The sequence below is a fragment of the Trachemys scripta genome, chromosome 1 (genome assembly GCF_013100865.1).
Source record: "Trachemys scripta elegans isolate TJP31775 chromosome 1, CAS_Tse_1.0, whole genome shotgun sequence".
NCBI classification, from domain to species: Eukaryota; Metazoa; Chordata; order Testudines; family Emydidae; genus Trachemys; species Trachemys scripta.
In genome coordinates, this window is record NC_048298.1 from 211,818,550 (window position 1) to 211,841,573 (window position 23,024).

At 41.7% G+C, this 23,024-nt stretch overlaps 1 protein-coding gene across 9 annotated transcripts in view; it reads right to left on the bottom strand.

The window, feature by feature from the left end:
- The window catches only part of REPS2 (RALBP1 associated Eps domain containing 2), a 113,310-nt gene that overhangs the window by 34,604 nt on the left and 55,682 nt on the right, over window positions 1–23,024 (bottom strand). For all 9 annotated transcript variants that reach the window (XM_034756180.1, XM_034756170.1, XM_034756161.1 and 6 more), the window contains exons 12-14: window positions 22,080–22,154; window positions 17,147–17,189; window positions 13,074–13,210 (exon numbers count right to left, since the gene is read on the bottom strand). In XM_034756180.1, coding sequence (XP_034612071.1) covers window positions 13,074–13,210; window positions 17,147–17,189; window positions 22,080–22,154 — 255 coding nt within the window. The remainder of the gene's footprint in view (window positions 1–13,073; window positions 13,211–17,146; window positions 17,190–22,079; window positions 22,155–23,024) is intronic.

Sequence of the window (23,024 nt, forward strand, 5' to 3'; positions counted from 1 at the left end):
AAAGGAGCATGCTATAAAACAAATACATTTTTGCACATTTCAGCAGCTGTCCCGGGAGGACAGCCTTTCTTGGAAATTGGTCTACATAGGGTTTGTCGGTGTTGGGTTCTGACTGTTAAAGATGGTATTGTGTGTACTTTGGAAGTATAAACTAGCACAGCAAACAGTTCTTTCCATGGTGAACACAAATATCAGGCTTCTTTCATAGAAAACGGCAGCAAGTAACTGGAAAAAAGGAGGTTACTTATCATAACTGGATGTTCTTTGAGATATGTGATCCCTATCTGTATTCCACTAGGTTACATATGTGCATCGTATGCCCAGAGAAGGAGAATTTGAAAGTAGTGTCCATTGGTCCATGCATGCACCTTGTGCTTCCCATCTGAGGCGACAAAGGGTGAGGCGAATTGACCATGTCTCCAATTTCTGACAGATCCAAAGCAGAGGGGAAGGAGGGCGAGAAGTGGAATACAGATAGGGTCCACACATCTCAAAGACCCTCCAGTTACAGGTAAGTAACCTCCTCTTCTTCTTTGAGTGATGGTCCCTATTATATTCCATTGTGCATGACTGACAAGCAGGACCTAAGTTGGAGGAGGGTGCAAGGATGGGGATGGAAGGGTCATGCGGAGAACCGCCGTGCCAAAGGAGACATGCACTGCTGAGTCCTGTACCAAGGCATAGTGTGTTGCAGATGTATGGCCAGAAGTCCATGTGGCTGCTCTACATATGCCATGGTCATTGCTTCAGCTCTAGTGGAGTGAAGCCCTACCCTTGTGGTGGGAGGTAGGTTCGACAGCTGGTAGCAGAGTTTAATGCAGCCAGAAATCCATTTGGAGATTCTCTGGGTGGATATGGCCTGTCCTGATTCTCTCTGCTACCACAACAGTCTAGGGGACTTCCTGATTGTTTTTGTTCTCTGCAGGTAAAAGACCCAACTTCATCGGACATTGAGGGAATGGAGTCTATATTCTTCTGCAGACACATGCAGTTTCTGGAAGAAAACAGGTAAGTGAATGGATTGGTTAATTTGAAACTGGGAGATCATCTTTGGTAAACATTTTGGGTGTAGGCATAAGGAGACCTTAACCTTGTGGAATACTGTAAATGGCGAGTCCACCATCATAGCTCGGAGTTCCCCAACCCTTCTCACTGAAGTGATAGCAACAAAAAAGGAGACCTTCATGGAGAGGAGGGACATGGATCAAGACCCCATTGGTTCAAAAGGGGAGGTTGTTAATCCCAATCCTTGTTGTAATAAGGTGTTCAGCTCTTGGGTGAGAAAACTGTTATAAGAGTGGCCCCCGAAGGGGGATGGGGCAAAGGGTCTTGAAGCATTACAAACTTGATCATACCTCCAGGGCGGATGATATTCAGCACTCATTTGTCCCTTGTTATTGCACTCTGAGTGTGAAAAAGAGTGCTAGATAACCCCTGAAAGGAGTCAAAGGGTCGTGAGGTGTTAGGCTCAGTGGTTGGCAGCTCTTGAGCTCACATCAAGAGCTCGCATCAAAAATACCTCTTGGTTTGGGTTGGGTTTGAGACTGAAGCCTGAGGGGGGGCCCAGGGAAATGAGACCTTTGGATCTTTTGTTGCTTGCATGGAGGTTCATAGGGTCTATGTTGGTAAAACTGTGGAGATCTGTACCTCTGTGTGGATGACGTGCAGTGGGACTTTCATTTCGAGGCAGAAGTGTAGATGTCCAATGAGCGAAGAGTAGCCCTAGAGTCTTTTAGTGTATGCAAAGACTCATCTGTCTTCGGGTTGAAGAGATGGGATTCACCAAAAGGGAGATCCTCTATTGTGTTCTGGACCTCCCTTGAAAAACCAGAAGCATGAAGCCAAGACTCTACACATCACGATGACTGTAGCCGTGGCCCTGGAGGAAGCATCAGCCGCATCCACTGTGGATTGTAGGGCAGTTCTGGCTATGAGTTGCCCTTCCTTGCCAAGGGTCTGAAAGCAGGCACAGCCTTAGAAAATTCCTCTAATTTAGCATAATTCAAGAAGTCATATTGAGCCAACAATGCTTCAAAATTGGCTGTCCTGAATTGTAAACTGAGGAAAAGACTATTTTTCTCCCCAGTAGATCCAGACGCTTCCCTTCCTTGTCCGCAGGTGTGGCTCGAGGGTGTTTGTTGTTTAGCCATTTCTGCAGCAGCCTGAAATACCAGTGAGTTTGGAGCTGGGTGGGAGAAGAGGAATTCTGAGCCTTTGGCCAGGACACAGTAGCGTCTCTCTGCTCCTTTAAGGGTGGCGGGAGTGTGCCACGTGTGTCCTGGCTGGCTCCAGTATGGCTTCGTTGATCGTAGAGCTATACTGGTCAGTCCCGAAGTATGGAGAACGTCCAGAAGCTTATGCTGATAGTCTTGGAACTCTTCCTGAGGAATGTGGAGTTCCCCCCACAATGCCCTGTAAAAGATCTTGAAATTATCTGAAGTTATCCAGTAGAGAAAGGGGTGATGTAGTCACAGCTTCGTCCGGCGATGAGGATGGAAATCTAGCTGGCTCCAGCAGAACTGCCAGAATTGGGGTATAAAATTCTTCCTCCGCTATCTGACCCATGAGCATGCCTGATGGATCCCTCAGGGGAGGTGGTGGGGCGAGAAACAGGTGGCGACTCTTGCAGACTGGGTGGGCTACAAAGGAGAATACTGTGCTCAGGGCTCCCAATGTGGCCAATAAGCAGGATCAACAGGAGGTTGCAGGAGTCCCCATGGCATGGGGCACCAGTGGCTCTGGGGAAGGTGAGGAGGTAGTTGCTCCCATGGGTGTCAGTCTATGTGATGGTGCATAGGAGTGGTACGGTATAGACAGTTCTTCCCCCAGTTCCACTTCATCAGAAGAGGAAAAGGCGGACTCTGGTTCCAATGGTGGTACCATTGGTGCCGATAGAGCGGTGCATAACACATGCGAGGAGGCCGTACCATAGGCATATCCCGTGGCAGGGACATGAGTTCTCTGGAAGGGGAAGGACTGAATGGAGGAAGAGACTCTGGATCCAATACGGCGAAGACGTCATGGGGTGCAGCCACATATCTGGATCTCCCTAGTGTAAGGGGCACTCTCTCTTCTCTGGTTGCCAGTAGCAGTGCTGAAGTCTTTCCTGGTGCAGGAGGGTCTCACGTTGTGTGAGATGCCAGAGATGGCAGTATGACAGTTCACTGCCCGGAACAGCTGTATCGCACTGTTTGTGGGTCTTCGTCTCGTGCCTGTGAGACTTAGAACATGCTATGTCCCCTTGTGCTGAGCTGGTGGAGGGAATGTCCAGTTTCTTGGACTTGGAGGAAGACTTACTCCAATAAGCATGGAACTGCTTCCTAATCTCCTGACTAGGCTCTGCCATTGGGGGTGGTTCCACCAGCACCGGAGTCAGACGTAGCAGCAGGAGGCACACTCCTTGCTGAATCAAGCTAGTATACATGGGGGGGTTCCCCGGCCTGGGTCTGAATGTTGTCTCATGGCCACCTCCATGAGATGCCTGCGGAGACAAAATGCTTAGACTTCTTGGGTACAGCTAAGAAAGGACTGGCAGATACTGCACCTAGCCACAGTCTGAGCTTCTCCCAGGAAATGGAGGCAGAGTTGGTGTTTGTCAGTGACCGAGAAGGATTGCGGGCAAGCAGCACAGAGTTTGAAGCCCGGAGTTCTGCAGGGGGCAGGGATAGGGAAAATCCCCCAAGTCTGCTCTAGTCTAACTGTTAAAAACGAGTAACTACTAAAACTAGGAAAGAAATAAACCTAGTAAAACTACAGCTAAATCTGATCAAACTATTCGTAACTGTAATGATTAAAACTGCGTCAGAGACAATTACACTGAAGGCTCTGACCTGGACCACGTGGCAGGGAGAAATAACTGGAGACGCGGTCGGTCCGCCCGATCCTTTTTTCGCCTCGGACAGAAGTATGCAGCAAGTAAGGGCGCATACGTGGACCAACGGACACTACTTTCAAATTTTCCAACTCCAGGCACATGGTGTGCATGCGTAACCCACAGTGGAATGCAATAGGGATCATCACTCGAAGAAGCATAATCCTTCCCTCAGGCTGCTCAATCACACTTTAAGAGTGCAGTAGCCCCCAAGACTGCTGCACTCTCCTCTCCCCATTCCACAGGTGGTGGTGAGGTAGAAATGGCCACTGGATCCCAGCTCTCTTGCTCGACTTACCTGGTGTAAGAGAATTAGCAAGGAGTCCAGAGGAGGAGGTGGCTACCACTGTAGCCTCAGCTAACCCAGGAAAATTGGGGCCCTTAGTTCTCCACCAATCATAACAACAGCGGAAGCTGTAGCATAGATGGGGCTGGTTTTACCAGATTCTGGGAGACTAGAGGAAAATAGAGATCGTGCCCCAGGTTCATCTTTAGGCATTATAAAGATTCTTGTCTCTACCAGTATCTCATGTAAGAATGATACCCCAAAGCTTCATATTGCAAAGCTAACAGATATAGACAAAGCAGCATGGCACTAACCATTGTATTTTCAAACTGGCAAAAAAGCAATTGTGACGCTTCCAGTAAACTAAGCAGGAGATGCATGCTAAAACCCCACTTAATTATTTTTAAAATGTTGAGGTAAAGGCCCTATGTCACTTTGGTACAACAATAACTATGAAAGAAAAATCACTTATCTTGATGGACCCCACGCCATTCCCAAAAATGTGTGTACACACACAACTAAGAGCATTTTGTAGTACTGCACAAGGTCAGTCACAGAGTACTCCTTCATTCCCAGATACATGGAGATATAGCACGGAATGAGGAAATAATTAATTAAAAATAAATTATTTAAAAGCTTTCATTAATAACAGTTCCCTTTTTCAAATTTAAATAAAATTACTTAAGACAAAAATCATAAGAAAAATGGGAGTAAGGGGAAGAGGTGAATATAATCATTATCCCAAATTATTTCTACAATAAAATCTGCTTTAATTTTATTTGTACTGTGCCGAGGAATCAAGCCAGCATAAACTTTTACATTCACAAGGATGGAACATAGCAAGAAGATATCCTAGATATCATTCATGTTGAAATGCCTAAGTAGTGGGGGGGAAAAAGAGGGGGGAAGAGTCTTCTTTTTAAAATCATTGTGATATTTAAAATCAGAATGAAGGTTGTACTATTGTAGACAACAAATGTTGATAAATGCAAACTAATGCTCATTGGAAAACATAATCCCAATATACAAAATGATTGGTATTAAATTAGCTTTTACCGCTCAAGAAAGAGATCTTGTAGTCATTGTGGATAGTTCTCTGAAAAACATCTGCTCAAAACAGCTAACAGAATGTTAGGAAATACAGTCAAACGCCGCAATAAGGCGCCCCGCCATAACGTGAAATCGCATATAACACGATCACAATTTGGCCCCCTTTTAAGACACACAGTAATAAAGTACTGTATGTACTGTACCAGTGGTCCCCAACGCCATGATGGCTGCTGGGACATTGATGTGCCCCGCCTAGTGCCAGGCAGGGGAGAGAAGCTGCGGCCCCGCGCCTGCTGGGGACAGAGAGCACCGACGCCTACAGCCCTGTTGTTCTCTGTCCCCGGCAGGCGTGGGGCCACGGCTCCTCGTGAAGCCGTGGCCCCGCACCTGCCCGGGACAGAGAACAACAGGGCTGCTGGTGCTCACAATCCCTGGCAGGCGCGGGGCCGCAGCTTCTCTCCCCTGCTGGGCACTAGGCGGCGCACATCAATGCACCGCCTTGAGGAGTAGCGCCTCAAACTAGGCACTAGGGGCACTTGGCGGCGCACATCAATGCACCGCTATACCGCGACCCCACATTTAGCGCGATGTAATTTTTTGGACCCCAAACATCGCGGTATATTGGGGTTTCACTGTATTAAGAAAGGAATAGATAATAAGACAGAAAATGTCAGAATGCCATTATATAAATTCATGGCGTGCCCACACCTTTAATACTGCATGCAGTTCCAGTCACCCTTTCTTAAAACAGATATACTGAAATTGGAAAACGCACAGAGAAGGGCAACAAAAATTATTAGGAATATGGAATAGCTTCCGTATGAGAGATTAAAAAAGACTGGGACTCTTCAGTTTGGAAAAGAGATGACTAAGGGACAATATGATACAGTTCTACAAAATCATGAATGGTGTGGAGAAAGTGTTATTTACTCTTTCATGTAACACAACAACCAGGAGTCACCCAATTAAATTAATAGGCAGCAGTTTTAAAACAAATAATAGGAAGTAGTTCTTCAAACAACACACAGTCAAACTGTGGAACTCCTTGCCAGGGGATGTTGTGAAGGCCAAAACCATAACAGGTTCAAAAAAGAACCAGATGAGATCGCAGAGGATAGATCCATCAATGGCTGTTAGCCAGGATGGGCAAGGATGCAACCCCATGCTCTGGGTGTCCCTAGCCTCCGACTGCCAGAAGCTGGGTGTGGACGACAGGGGATTGATCACTTGATGACTGCCTGATCTGTTCATTCTCTCTGAAGCACCTGGCACTGGCCACTGTCGGAAGACAGGCTACTGGACTAGATGGACCACTGGCCTGACCTAGTATGGCTGTTCATGTTACACCTGCATTACCAAGGGGACTTTTTTGGTTGTGCATATGTGTGTATGCAGAGTGCCTAGCACAATGGGGCCCTGACCTCTGATTGGGGCCAATTAGATGCTATGTAACACAAGTATATACATTCATACAGCAAGGACTCAATCTTGCCCTGAACCCTCAATGATCCCGAAGGAGCTGAGGGGGCACTCCACCACTCTCAGAAAGTGCTCAGTACCTGGCATGATCAAGCCCAACATAGTCTAATGGATCTCCTCCATTTCTACTTTCCAGCATTTTATGATTAACATGCAGGAGTGTGGTTGCTGATTTTATTTATCTTCAGTCTATACTGGGCACTTAGTATTCTTTAGCTCAAAATATAAGAACAGCAAGCTGTACCCTTCTAATGAAATGACAGTGACATATTTTTATTGAATAAAATTGCCATAATGCATTCAGTTGTGAGGTGCCATAAACAGTTTTATTAATAAAGCATTTAGTATGGTTTTTAACATGAAAGAGGAGTAGCGCCTCAAACTAAAATTACTGGAAACTTTAGAATGATGTTTATTGTATTCCTTGGCAGCTGTCTTCCTTCTCACTTTTATGCGTCTTTCATGACAACAGATTTTCACATTAGCAAGTGCGTAATACTGTCAGGGTAAGAAAAAAAAATGGTTCTGGCTCTCCTAAACTAAAATATAATGCATGATTCTGAAAATGAGGCCTTACTCCTCAAATTGTGTCCAAGTGTGTGATATACACACACCCCCCTTTATAGACACTCAGGCTCTTAATATAGACATGCACATTTCATATGTTAATCATACATAATGTTATGTCATATTAATATATATTGCAGTAGCATCCAAAAATGAATTAAGCACTTTCCAAGCATACAGAAAAAAATATTGCCAGCCATGAAGTGTTCACACTTCAGGGGGCTCAATTTACAAACACACAGTGAGTAACTCACTCACGAGAGTAAAGTTACTCACCTACATATGTGCTGGGTCAGGCCCTAAAATGGAAAGGCAAAACAAGCAAGAAAGGAAAATGCCTGAAGTGATGTAAAGCAGACTGCCTGCTAAACTTGCTTTATTTTTAAATCCCTTGCCCATAAACTTATTTTAATACATTTTATACTATTTTAGTATATTTTTTCATGTCCATTTATCATTTTTATTCATGTCTTTTCTTTTTCAGTTTTTAAGCCATCTCATTTTCTAATTATTGTTCTTTTCTATTTTCTAAACATTATCTATTTTCCTGTTTTTTAATCATTATCTAGTTTCAGATTTTGTAAAATTGTTTTTAAATGTGTCTAGTGTCCTGTCACAGGGAGGCTGCTGGCTACTTCTGTCAGCAGGCAGTGTGCCACCCCTACTCCCATCCCACCCACCATGGTGATGGAAAACCGATACACTGCCCTGGCAACAAGCGATGAGGAATCGCCCCCAAAGGTGGAGAAGGAGAAGCCATGTACCCCCAAGGCTGGGAGGATCGCAGCCACCACTCCCAGGAGGAAACATAAGGTAGTAGTGGTTGGTCACTCTCATCTGAGGGAGACGGAGGCACCCATCTGTCAGCCTGACATGGCACCCCGGGAGTTATGCAGCCTGCCAGAGACCTGTATCCGAGATGTATGGAGGGATTGTCAAGAATCTTCCAGCCAAATCATGACCAAAAATCAATCAATCAATCTATCTATGTCTAGTTACATGGTGATATGAGAATCTTCCAGCCTTCTGACTACTACCCCATGCTACTCATCCATGTGGGCACTAATGATACTGCGAGGTATGACCCTCAGCAGATCAGAAGTGACTACAGGGCTCTGGGAGTACCGCGGTGTGAGGGAGTTGGGAGCGCAGGTGGTGTTCTCTTCGATCCTTCCAGTCAAGGGTAGGGGCCCTAGCAGAGACAGATGCATCCTGGAGGTGAATGCCTGGCTGCAAGGATGGTGTCAGCAAGAGGACTTCGGCTTCCTTGACCATGGGATGCTGTTCCCAGAAGAAGGACTGCTAAGTAGAGATGGGGTCCACCTTTCAAGGAAGGGGGAAAGTATGTTTGGATACAGACTAGCTAATCTAGTGATATGAGATTTAAACTAGGGTGGATGGGGGCAGGAGACAAAAGCTCACAGGTAGTCGAAAATATGGAGACCTGGGAGAAGGGTCGGTATGTGGGGGGAAGCATGGGCTGTTCTAGCAGGGATAAGGGAGAAACAAAAGGGAACATAGTGGAGAATCAAAGCAGTATCTTAGATGTCTGTATACTAATGCAAGAAGTATGGGGAATAAGCAGGAAGAACTAGAAATGCTAGTTAATAAACACAACTATGACTGTTGGCATCACATAGTGGGATAATACACATGACTGGAATACTAGTATAGAAGGGTACAGCTTGCTCAGGAAGAACAGGCAGGATAAAAAAAGGGAGGAAGTGTTGCCTTATATATTAAACATGTATATACTTGGACTGAGGCTGAGACGGAAATAGGAGACAGACTTGCTGAAAGTCTCCGGCTAGGATAAAAGGGATAAAAAACAAGGGTGATGTCATGGTAGGGATCTACTACAGACAACCCAACCAGGAAGACAAGGTGGATGAGGCTTTTTATAAACTAACAAAATGATCCAAAGCACAGGACTTGGTGGTGATGGAGAACATCTGTTGGGAAAATAATTCAGTAGGGCACAGATTAGCCAACAAGTTCTTGGAATGTATTGGAGACAATTTTTATTTCAGAAGGTGGAGAAAGCTACTAGGGTAGAGGCTGTTCCAGATTTGATTTTGACAAATCGGGAAGAAATGGTTGAGAATCTGAAAGTGGAAGGCAGCTTAAGTAAAAGCGACCATGAAATGATAGAGTTCATGATTCTAAGGAATTGTAGGAGGGAAAACAGCATAATAAAGAAAATGGATTTCAAGAAGAAAGACTTCAGCAAACTCAGAGAGTTGGAAGGTAAGATTCCTTGGGAAGCAAGTCTAAGGGGAAAAACAGGCCAGTGGGAGCCGCGATTGGCCGGACCTGCAGACGCGGCAGGTAAACAAACCGGCCTGGCCCTCCAGGGGCTTTCCCTAAACAAGCGGCGTCCCAAGTTTGGGAAACACTGGTCTAGATAATACTTAGTCCTGCCATGAGTGCAGAGGACAGGACTAAATGTCCTCTAAAGATCCCTTCCAGTCCCACGATTCTGTGATTATTGCCCTGGCCTGTTTTCTATTTAGCTTCATCCTTTATCCGCCCACATGGAGGCACACTCCCTCTACCTTGCAGCATGGCTCTGACAGATCCCTGCTGTAAGAACTTCCCCAGCTGGTGGTGGTACCCAGAGTTTCGCACTAAGGATGGTGGCAAATCCCAAATCCACATGTGGCTAATACATTTTCTGGTTGTATTAGTTTTCTATGAGAAACGTTTAAGGGCATGCTGGTGCGGGGGAACAATGAGCAACCCCATGTACATCCCTGCTCTTGTCCCAGTCACACTCCCGCATCCCTAGCCCTAGCCACTACCCATCCCTTCCTTTCCCTGGATCGCCAGACTCTCAGAAGTCTCTGCAGAAGGCAACTGACTCTTTTCCATGTGGGGAAGGGAAGATCCATACTTAAACGGTCTCCTCCACATAAGAATTATTTTACTTAGATTGTACACTGTTTGGAGGAGACACCAACATTTCCATTGTGTGTGCCTAGAGTCTAGCAAGATGGAGCCCCAAGATACTACTGCAATAGTAATGGAGGATGTCAATAATGCATACAGAGGTTATTATAGAAGTGGGAGGGAGAGGTTCTGTGGCTTGCGATGTGCAGGTGGTCAGCTAAACGATCATGATGGTCCCTTCTGGCCTTAAAGTTTATGAGTAATTAGAATTGGTCAAGAATTTTTGAACTTTGAACATTTTCATGGAATAAGGGGAAATTTTTTTGCAAACACTTTCATGAAAACATTTCCCATTTTTTTGCCCAGCAATAATAAAATAAATAGTAGGTTGTGATCTGGCCCTCATACCTACATAAGTGAAGATAAAATAATAAAATAAAAAAAGCAAGCTCAAAAACCTTGACAAAATCTTACTAAGAAAACATGGTATTTAATTTACACAGACTGAGGTAGAGCAACAAAAAAGCTGCCCCTGAGTTACTGACTACTATGGCTGAAACCAACATCCTACAGTCGTTTTGGAAGAAGCGAGTCCACTGACAGTTTGCTTACACACCCATGAAAGAACCGGTGCCTGCATTCCACATACCTTGTACTGCAAGAATATTCTCAGTGGGACTTGAGTTCCAAAAGTAAATCTGCAACTGAAGCTGCCAGTCACAAATTCATTTTGTAAATACTTACGTGACTATTTTGATGGATGATATAACATACATTTAATCTGTAATTATATTTTCTACTGCTTCCATCTACTCAGGAATCTTATTGATTATTGCAACTACAGTACGTGGCCAAAGCTGCTTTTCTTTCCAAAACAAATAACCTTTGTGTCACACAGGCATTAATGAAAGAACTGTAATGAAGAACTGGAATTAAACAGCGAATAAAATGCATTCCAGACTATATTATACAAAAGCATTACATTTCAAAGATAACTGCATTGCTATAACATGGACTCTGATCATCGCCAAAAAAAACAGAACTTAGCCCAGACTGCAGTCCAGAAGAAAACTCTTTAATGGCTTTGATAGACACAAAATGTTGTGAGCAGCTGGACAGCAGGTAGCCAATGCAGACTGTTTTTAAAGCCATGACGCCTGCCAAAATTCAGAGGAATACTTCACTCATTGCTGGCCCATGCTATCCTCAATATTTTATTTTATTTCCAAATTCAAGTCCACAGGAAGAATCTGAAGGCAGACTCCCAAGGCATGCAAAGACACAAGAGGGAGAGCACATTGTATCCACTGAGAACATTCACCAACACCATCAGCTGTATGCCTCCTGTGGCTTGTTTCAGGAGCTCAAACAGCAGAGTGTCAGAGACTTTTGAAAGTGTGAGGTCAATCCCGGTGAATGACACATTCTCCCATTTTTCAAACCCACCCCTTTCCCAAAACAGGGACTGTTACTGCTTCAGGATGCGACCATTAACAGGACCACCGACATTCCTCACTGCACCATCACCTAGCCTGCAAAACTGCTCTTTTTATCAGTGATCAGAAAGCAGGAAAATCTCTCATTCACAGCCTCTTACCCAAACTGCCCGGTTGGGAAATGAAGGCCACTACAGAAGAGTCCAAAAATAGCCAAAAGGCAAGAATATCCCTTCCACGATGTTCCCCACTCTCCTGCGGATCCAAAGAGCAAAAGACTCCACGTGACAGAGCACCGGGTCACCCCTGGAACACCCTTTCTCCAAGTCCATATTATGTACAGCCTTGGAGAAATAATGGGCATGTTTCTTATCTAAGTGACAGTATAAAGAGGAGCTAAAGATGTTGCCAATTCATGTATGTATTTAAGTAACATTTCTGCTTGTACTTGAAACATGCTATTATGTTTCCAGGACTGAATAAAGCTCAACAATACATCTAAATGTGCACACGTACACCAACATGCTGTGTGCCAAGGGCTATATATTTAGCAAAAATAATACATGGTGAACCTAGCAATGAGGATTAATGTTGTCATCTGCTAAACCAAAGACAATGTGGTAAGCATGGAGCTAGTAATCTCATTTAAAAAAAACCCAAAGTCTTATATTGGTATTATTGAACCAAAGCAAGATCCTGTTATGTACAAACCTATGCAGAAATGCACCTATTTTCCCCTGAGTAAATACACTAATGGCCTATACATCTGATGTGGGGCAGAAAACTGTACCTAAGGATATCTTACTCAATCAGTTTTGGAAAACTTCTGCTTCAAGACACTAAAGCTGTTCCAGCTGCTTTCTTTCATTGCAAAAACTGCTTGCGCTATGTTTGAAAAATGTATCTTGAAAGCTTAAAAAGCAACAGAGGGTCCTGTGGCACCTTTAAGACTAACAGAAGTATTGGGAGCATAAGCTTTCGTGGGTAAGAACCTCACTTCTTCAGATGCCAAAAATTAAAAGCTTAGTCATCAGTGAACTGTTTTATAAGAAGAAAAGATCAGACCATATGCACAGTGTTGTATAATTTTACTACTTGCTGACACCAATACTGAACTTTTTATTTTTTGTTTAATAACATTAAATAATGTTGTGCTGCCATACATGTTTTCTAACAACAATATGTTAGCTATGAAACTATGTGCTTAAGTGCCTCCCTATTGAGGGAAAACACTTAAGGATGTGCTTAAATCCCATTGCCTTCCATGGGACTTCCTGCTTTCCTGAAAAGGAATCCTTTCCTGAATCATAGCCTCAGTGAACAACAAAGAAAATATATAAGATTATCTTCTCAACATCTGATGCAGAAATATATTGGTAACATTAACAGTTGTATATGTAAATATTTATTAAGGATAGCTAGCTATTTAGAATAGATGTGTTTCTGAAGCACTTATCGCACTAGAACCTGAATGATAAGCAATAAGAATGTTTACCTTGTGTGTTTTGCTGGAAGATTTTATTTAGGTCCAAGGAGGAGGCTCTGGAATGTGATTTCTGCGGCCTTGGTGGTGGCATAGGGGGCTCTTCCCCCTTTTTCATTGCATCTTCAATAGATGTGCTGGAATAGGACCTAAAGGAAAATAAAAGAATCTCAAAGGAAAATAAAATCAACTGATATTTTTAGACCATTCATTTGTACAAATGTAGTAAATATTGACTGGAGTTGAGCTTTACAGTGGAAAATCATTGCCTCATGGATTGAAAGGGCAGCTGATGGTGGTGGGATATAATATTAGATGGTACAGATAGAGGGCACTGTTGCTCTAGAGAGTGGGAGGGTTACTTTTCAACACACAGAACAAGTACAAGTGTTAAAAATGCCTTTTAGCCTCATTGTTTTAGTTTTATAGTTTCAGGCTCCACTCCTTTAACTCAGAGGGTCATGTGACCTCAGCCAACAGCAGAATAATTATAACTATCTTGAATATACCTGAATGAAAATTTCTTTCCTCTCTACCGACTTTCTTCCTCTCCTTCTCCATAAACTTTAATTTGAACTCTCAACATGTTGGACTCTGGCTGCCGCTAGGAGTATATTAAAAGTGCTAACTTGCTTCTGAAGCATTTTCACTATGATATTTATTTCCTACAATATGGCTGAATTCTGAAAGCACAAAAATAAATAAATGCAGCCAAAATGTTGCATTAACTGTAACATAAGTTGTAGTACTTAAAATAACAAGGTGTCCTAGCAGGAGCTTACTTTCAGCCTGCAGTTTTGATGTATTCTGCCAGCATAACCCCGGGCACAGGGCTGCTGGCAATGCAAAATCTCCCTGAGAGGATCTGTAACAGTGCAACATGTCTGCAACCCCATCTCCTTTGTAGGGTCTGCAGCTGAGTGGGACTGGCCAAAAAGGTGCCCAGTCTTACTCAGTTCACCCTCACAGCACCTGCTTATGGGGCTCCTACAGATCACTGAGGAAATTAAAAAGCTGTCTTTCTCTACTGGAATTCTTGTGGGAGGGCAGCATTAGAAACACTGCCTGCCCTCACTGTTTCAGGGAGGAGAAATCTGTATCTCCTTGAGCAATCAGGCCAGACAAGCCCAGGGTTTTTTTGCCCTAAATCTGTTGCAGCGGAGACAATCTGAGCTGTCTGGTTCAGATCACATGATTCTCCTTCAGCCAATGAGCTAGCTAGTTGGTAATTTGGGGACCTAAACTAATAATTAAGTGGTAGGACAACAAGGCAAAACTATTTGAACTCACATTACCATGCCTTAAACTGGAATGTGACTATCTATTCCTAGGTGCAATATATTTATCACTTGAATTCACTGTTCACAATGATCCATTTTCATGATACTGCCTGTGTATTATGCAATGTATTTTCTAAACACTTTTAACAAATTTCATTATCTTGAGTGCAGTCCAATCATTTCTGCTGTTGGAGTCACAAGGTTTTTTTGCGAGCCTGCAGACTTTACTCAAATCAGAATTGACAACATGAAGTATTATACTTACTATAACATATTATGCATGACAAGCAAGACAAAAAAAGATTCATCAACAACAGGCAAAAACTCCAACTAATGGGAAAAGGGATCAGCAGCTTTAGCCAAACTGACAGTAGTTAGTAGGCAACTCTTCGTTAACAGGTTGGACACTGGCAACTTCAATCTTATATTTTTGATTAAACCAATAAACATATGAGGTAAAACCAAACTTGTTTCAGAGTTCACATGCAACATGTTGCCTTTGCTTCCACTGCATTTTTCACCCCAGGGTTTAGAATCCTCCAACCCAACTCATTTAAAACCTGATCCAAAACCCATGAAAGTCAGAGGGCTTTGGGTTAGGCCCTTAAAATATTGCACTTCAAATATATACAATAAACAACGGAAGGGGAGCTATATTGGAGAAAAATAGGCAGCTTTATACTTTATCATTCATTGTAAGGAACTGTAAAGTATGCCTAGGAGGCAAAAATGCATCTGGCCTTGCAGAGTTAATACAATGCTACTTGAAGGCCACCATATTGATTGACACCAGGGATTGAACTGGGGACCCCCAGAACTAAAAGCATGACCCTTATAGATTGAACTAAGCTAAGAGCAGTAACAGACTCCTCTCTAGAGTTGGTCAGATAAACTTCAAGGGAACCATATTTGTCACAATCTGCAGTTCTATCAAACTCGAAATGCCGTCTATTTTGCAGGAATTTTAGTTTTAAAATAGTCAATATCCTATTGCAACATTATTTAAATGAAATCAAAATCAAAAGGGGGGGGGGAGGATTTTTCAATTTTCCTCTGCACAGAATTTCAAAATGTTCAGGTTTTGTTCCTAATTAAAACAAAGCCAAATTCTGAAACCTCAAAATCCTTTGCAAAATGGAACTTCTGTCCTCTACACATCTCTACTCATCTCCTCTGTGGATCAGGCACAGAGGGGAACACGTAAACACATACAGACCTGTGAGTTATGCAATACATGCTAGACTGGGGTTCTGAGGTTAAAAATGAACTTAATCCACACTTTTGAAGTATTATGTCGAAGTCCCTTAGTCACATGATTTTCTTTTCAAAGTAATTTATGATTTTTTCCCTATTTTATGATTTTAAACCACAATTAAGTGAATTTTAAGACCGTAAATGCTCCAGCTTGAGTTGGGCACAAAGCGTGCAGGTGCTGTGCAATCTTCCTGGACACAGACTCGGTCAGCCATGTCTCTCAGCCCTACCCTGCCATTCTATTCCAACTCATGACCAAAAATCTATCTGTGTCTAGTTACATGGTGATTCTGTCATGTGGCTAAACAGCTAGTAGGGACTGAGAACACCAACAAATCACATTTTCTTATGCAAAGTAAACTCAGCTCTCCAGAAGTAAAAATTTCCTTATCACATCACATCAACCTTGCGTTCCTCTTCTCCAATTCATTTCCAGTTTTTGCATACCTGTCCCAAGTGCATTTTTCCTTGTTTTATTTTCTACTACTCACTTTACTATCCCATTAGATATTAATTCATATTCTTTCCCTCTCAATACTTTTTTCCAACCGTGAAGTATATCAAACTTCTGTCCTGCAAATACTGTCTGTCTTCAGCACCAGTGTACTGCTTTGCTGTAGTAGGCCAGTCAAATTCCTTTCCCTCCCACCCCTCAATTTACTGCCTCTTCGGGAGCAAAAATACATCTGCTGCAGAGAAGTCTGCTTAGTACTTTTACAACTCCTGGCTTTTGAGGATACATCTACAATCCTTGAAACAAACTCTAAACAGGCAAGCGTATAATTTTGTTCTCTATAGCCTTTAGTTTAATTTCAAAGTGTTTATTTCTTTTAGTTTTTCCCATTCTTTGGTTTATCCTCCTTCTCTGCCAGGCTCTTTTTTTCTCCTTCTCCTTCTTCTTTTTTTTGTTCAATTAATTATAGGCTTTATGAGGAAGAGACTCATGATTACACATTCATTACATTAGAGAAAGAAATGAAGCACTAAAGTAGTTAATCTGACTGACTGAAATAGACAGCCTAAAGTATAATACAAGCTGTGGGCATACCAGAATGCTGATCAGCCAAAAACAATGCTTAACACAGTTATTGTATTTTTGATTACACAATATTTTCAGACATGAGTTGCCTTTTTCATTCCCAGCAAGTAACCAATCTTAGCAGCTTTAATTTTTAATCCACATTCTTATATGAACCATACACCATGTTCTTCCACACACCAACTGGTTACTGTTAGATGTGATACTACACAATTCAAAAGACAGGACACACTCAGCCGCATCAGATGCTGCCATTATTGGTGCTCTCTAGATTGTCCAATGTGGCTATCCATATGTAGCATGCAACCTTCAATTAGATGAAGTCTCAAGACTGTTCCTGAAATGGGATGCTGGGTCTCCCAACATGACATTAGGGTGGCTTCTATTTCCACCGCAGTTAATAAAATGCAATACCAACACCTTCACTCCTACACAGTTTGATGTTTAAATAATAGACTGTTGAAGATCTCTTCAGATGGGAATATTTCTTTGACAGAAATAGAAACAAGTACCTGGATCTTGGTCTTGCCTTGAGTGTGTTCGATTCCTGAACAACTGAAACCAACAGATTACTTGTTAAAAACATAAAAAAAAAAAAAAAAAAAGAGGAGGTTTCTCTATCTGCAGAATGATAGGTAGTTAGAATTAATTACAAACAAATGGAGGATGTCAGAGTGATGTTTATCCCTGCATAATAATGAGGATTTGATTGTTTTAATTCCTCATTCCCCATCTGTAACTGTGAATGTTCTCATCATCTACATAAATCTCTAGTTCTTTTTTTTAATCCCATTGAGACCGACTATTCCAACTCTTGGCTTCAGTTACACCTTGCAGCAATAAGTTCCAGAGTTGTTTAAAAAGTATTTTCTTTATTGATTTAAAATTTGTTGCCTTTAGTCACTTTTCTTGTCTCATAAAACAAGAACAGTTAAACAGCAGTGAATGATTTACCTTCTCAGAACTATTCCTTATATATGTACATCCCTTTCTATGAGTCTCCTCTCTAAGCAAAAAGTAATCCTGAAAAATGTAACTTTATGATTGCTTTCAAATCGACTTCCCTGAAAGAGAGATTCTTGGGGTATTACACCAGTGTAATCAAAGTCTAAGATAGGCGAGTTCCTTTTTTAAAAAATTGTTATACTAGATAGAATGCTAAAGAGAATCCAGAGGGATGGTACTAGAGAGAAACTTTCGGTGTTATTTGTTACCTTCAGAAAAATCAGCATTTTGCCAACAGTTACCACACTCCAATATCTATCTGATCTTACCGTAGAATTTCCTATACAGGATCTACCTATGGTAGCAGTTGGCAAATGCTGACTTTTTAATGGCTTGTATTATTCTCTTGTATGCACATACCAGTTAGGGGGTTTACAGACATGCAGAACAAATGAGATAGCAGGCAACATAATGTAGATCCACAAACATGCACTTTTTTCTCATAAGAGAAGTTGTTTGCATGGGTTTTACATTATTGATTGAAGCGCTGCATGGAGGCTATACAGATGCAACTGGTAGTGATTAATGTTCAATAAGAAAACCACTTATGAATGAATCTCTCAGTAGATCAATGTCATTAACAAGCGTCATTCAAGATTCCAGTGTAACCAACTCTTACTAGCAATTAAAAGAAGAGAGGAGAAGGAATTACCATTAACAATGAGCAATAATTAATATTTTTTTAGGTTTGAAACACCCACAGAATACAATTTTAGCAACAGATTTCTACAATCTTATGACCCAATTTTGACAGTACTGACAATGATAACTTAAATTACATGTATAATTTTTGAAAGATTTGCCTTTTCATTTTATATCATTCAAGGTGAACCATATTTTTAGAATATTTGTGTTTTCTTCAGATCACCCCCACAAAACTATAGGGAAGATTGACATCAGAGTCCTCAAATTATGTTTTGTTGAAGTGAACATGGGGCCATTGAACGGAAGACAGAATCCTATTTTGAACTGATTATTGTATTAAATAAAGAACTATATCAATGCAGCGTTATGGTCAAGGCCTTTTTTTAAGCAAGTGAAAGTCAGGAAATTCAAGATTAAGATTCAATGACACCCATAACTCAACCGGGGAGCGGGGAGGGCCAGGAGTGAGGGGGAAACTATTTGTTTTTTTTCTCCTAAATAAGAAAGACAGTTTATTTGTATGTGCAATCATTAGTTGCAGAGATACTGCCAGAAAATGTAACAATATTTCAGTCCACTGCCTCAATGCACATAAGCCTGCATCTCACATGAAAAACACAAAAGAAACGTCAGGGACACTAGCAATTCTCAATTAATTTCTTTTTGGAATCTTAGAATGCAGATTCTGGGCCTTGGGGCTGTAATCTAATGTCTTGGAGTCTGTTCAGGTTTGGAAAATTAACGAGTGTGGTGGGTCTGCTTTAGAGGCTGAAGACTGAACTGAAAGCCATACGGTAAATGGTGTAATATGCTAAAGTGGTAGAAGAGAGAAAGGAAGAAACAAAGATTTCTTGACTATCCTAAAACACTCGTACAGTCTGCAGCACACTGAGCTGCTTTGTGCTTGGCTTAAGCAGCAAGAGCAGAATTTAAGCTGTCATTTGGAAATAATTAAGGACCAACATTTTTAAATGTGGGTGCCCAAATTCAATAATGTAATTTCATAGGGGCACCTAAATAAGTGGCCTGATTTTCAAAGGTGCTGAATCAAACAGTTTGCATTGACTTCAAATTACTAATCTTTATGATTGTGAAGAAAACCTTCCAAATGTGAACCAATGAAATGCTGTCTTTCCTGAGTTTATAACACAGGCAGATAGCCTGAATCAATAGCTCCAAGAGCGATCTGAACTTTCCCTATTCATTTCAATTAGAGCCCTGCACAGATTCAAAATGTGTATCTCCATCTGATCTGTAATCCGCAAACATGGTCCGCAGATATCTTCAGATTTGCAGGACTCTAATCTTAGTGGAGTTTTAGTCCTGAAGCCTAAAGATAACAATGATGATATTTAAACACTGATGATCACTATAGGAAAACTGTCTAATTATTGTGGCTTGACAAAACAGGTCTTTTCCACCTCTTAACTTCTGTAACATCATCTACGTACCTAAAGGATATTCTCTAGTACTTTGTCCGGTCCAGTTTTAAATAACTCAATGTAATGGATTACCACTACTTCCTTGGTGGACTATTCAACAGTCTAATTCAGGCGTAGGCAACCTATGGCACACGTGCCGAAGGCGGAACGCGAGCTGATTTTCAGTGACACTCACACTGCCCGTGTCCTGGCCACCGGTCCAGGAGGCTCTGCATTTTAATTTAATTTTAAATGAAGCTTCTTAAACATTTTAAAAGCCTTATTTACTTTGCATACAACAATAGTTTAGTTATATATTATAGACTTATAGAAAGAGAACTTCTAAAAACGTTAAAATGTATTACTGGCACGCGAAACCTTAAATTAGAGTGAATAAATGAAAACTCGGCACACCACTTCTGAAAGGTTGCCGACCTCTGGTCTAATTGATTTCATAACATTTTTTTCCCTGATTTATGAAACCTAATTCTTCTTCTTAAATTTCATCCCATTTATTTCCCTTTGGACTCAAAGGGAGTCACCAAGTAAGGGGAAAGGGACTGAAGGGCAGCAGGTAACAAAGGAGACAGAGAAGGAAAAGGGTTGCATCATCTATCCAGGAGAAGGAGACAAAGGAAAAGCCACTGTGATTTTTTACTGCTGCCTTTCCCTCTGTGGGGTTTGGAGTGGGAATTAAGACTCTAACCCTAACCTTTTCAGGGGTACAAAATTGTGCCACAAAAGAACAATACAGCAGCATCCATTCCATCTCCATGGAGAAAAGGTGAGGGAGGGGCTAGAACTTGCAGTGGCTTGGGGACAAGTGTGAGCAATGACAGTTTTTCCGAACTGTACTGCTAGGAGTCCTGCTAAACTGAAATTCAGGAATCCCAGGAGAGTGCAAAGAAAGAAAGATGAAGATTCTGCCACTAACTCTCCCTCCTAGAGGGAAGTATGTATGTAGGAGACCATGCAATCAGTCAAAAACATGAGCTGAAGATAGGAAATCTGGCAGTTCCCAAGTGTTTTTGGGAAGGAGCCAGGAAAAAAAGAGTTGAAAATGAGGCACGCAGCTGTTGAGGGGCCATTAATAAACTTGAGTTTTAAGGCACAACTACTAAGAAAGGCCCTTGGGGTCAGTTTGCTTAATCAAGGATATCTTCATGATTAAAAGGACGAGAAACTTCAATTTTTTTTTTAAAAGGGCAAACCCAGATTTGCACTAATACCTAAGTGGTTAACCACTGAGATTTATAAGCTCTACTGAGACCTGATAAAGCAGTGTTTCTTAAACTGGGGTCGCCGCTTGTGTAGGGAAAGCCCCTGGCGGGCCGGGCTGGTTTGTTTACTTGCCCCATCCGCAGGTCCGGCCGATTGCGGCTCCCACTGGCCGCGGTTCGCTGCTCCAGGCCAATGGGAGCTGCTGGAAGCAGTGCAGGCTGAGGGACTTACTGGCCGCTGCTTTCAGCAGGCCCCACTGGCCTGCAACGGTGAACCGCGGCCAGTGGGAGCCACGATCGGCCGGACCTGTGGACGGGGCAAGTAAACAAACCAGCCCGGCCCGCCAGGGGCTTTCCCTATACAAGCGGCGACCCCAGTTTGAGAAACACTGTGATAAAGTTTTCAAATATTCAGAGATTTGCAAGGAATATTTTTAGGAAGGTTGAGTGGTTAATTTTAAAGGCATCACTTCTCACTGAAGTTAAATAAACAGAACAAGTATGAAGTTTCTGGACCAAGCAAGCGATTTTTGACATATGCCATTCCAGAAATAGAACTTTCTAAGATGATAGGGGTGGGGAAGGGAATCAATAGCTACAGGAAAGGAAAGCTACTTACAGCCTGAACTGTGGCACCAGTGCTATAGCACCATACTTCCTGTCACAAGGTCTAATTTTCAAAATTGCTAAGCACCCATTGACTTCTATGAGAATTATGGGTAGTCAGCTCCTGTGAAAATGAAGACTGTTCAAAACCCTTACTGGCAAGGGTTTACTCTGTGTTTGGGAAGGATTTCCATCAACAGTTATATTATTATCAACTTTTCCCAATCTTGTGTGCAGAAATAAATGGAACTTTACAATATGCTATATTACAAAATGTCCTTTGTGCTTAAGAAATTAATCAGAAGAAAAGTACAGTAGGTGAACCTTTTTGACAAGTTCAAATCCTAATTCAGATGAACTTTGCAAATAATGGTCATTAACTCATGGGATTAAAAATTATTACTAGAGTGAAAGGAACATTACCAGTGAAATGAAATAATAATAAAAAAAACCAAATTTAGGCTTATTTTGGTAAGAAAATTGTTTAGCTGACAAGTTCTTTAAAAAAAGAATTTTTTTTAAAAGACATGAAAATTTTCTCCTCTTACCTGTTTTGACAGACAAGTGTTGAGATGGTTTAAAATCCTTTGGTATTGTTTTGGCAGTAGTGCTTATGTTCAGAGCTTAATTAAAAATAAACCGAAAGTTATTTTAAATTAATTACTTGAAAACAAACAGTCCATAGCTCTCAACTTTGATTAAGGCCCTATTAATAATACTTCTTACGTGGTGAAAAGAAATGTACACACATTAGGTAAATTATTCCTCACACCATCAGTGTGAAGTCACTATTATCTTTATTTAATAATAATTAAAAAAAAGTGAGGCACAGAGAGCTCTAGGCCCAAGCTGCCAACTGACCACAAATTTTCAGTGCCTCAGCTTTTGGGTGTTTAACTTGAGAGACCAAGTATACAATTTTCAAAGGTGCTGAACACTTGCAACTCCAGTTAATGGGAACTGGGCATGTTCAGCGGTCAATATTCTGAAAGTTAGGACCTAGGTGTCTCATGTTAGAAACCTAAAAACTGACACATTCAAAATCTTTTGATAACTTGGGTCTAAGTGTCTTGCACAAAGGAACATAGCAATCAAGCCGGGATCAGAACCCAGGAGCTCCCGGTCCTCTGGGCTTACTCTTCTAGAAAAGGTTTAGATCATAATATCACTTTTCCACCAACACCTAAAACATCTCACATCAAGGATGTGAGCAAAACACAAACCAACCAAAAAAGCTGTACTCATTTTGCCGAGAACTGTATTATATGGGATCCCTACGGATGAAACTTACTTCACTGCAATATGTCCTGAGTAAAAGGACTTTATGTGGACGTAGTCTGCTTCCTCAGTCCCATCTCTATTTCCACTATTATATACGTTTAAATATATAAATAACTGACAATGCAGAATTGATTTATCTGTGAGATGATGGAAATGAATGAGAATTTGTTTCACTTACAACATCCTAAGCTACAGAATTCTGAATTCTCAAG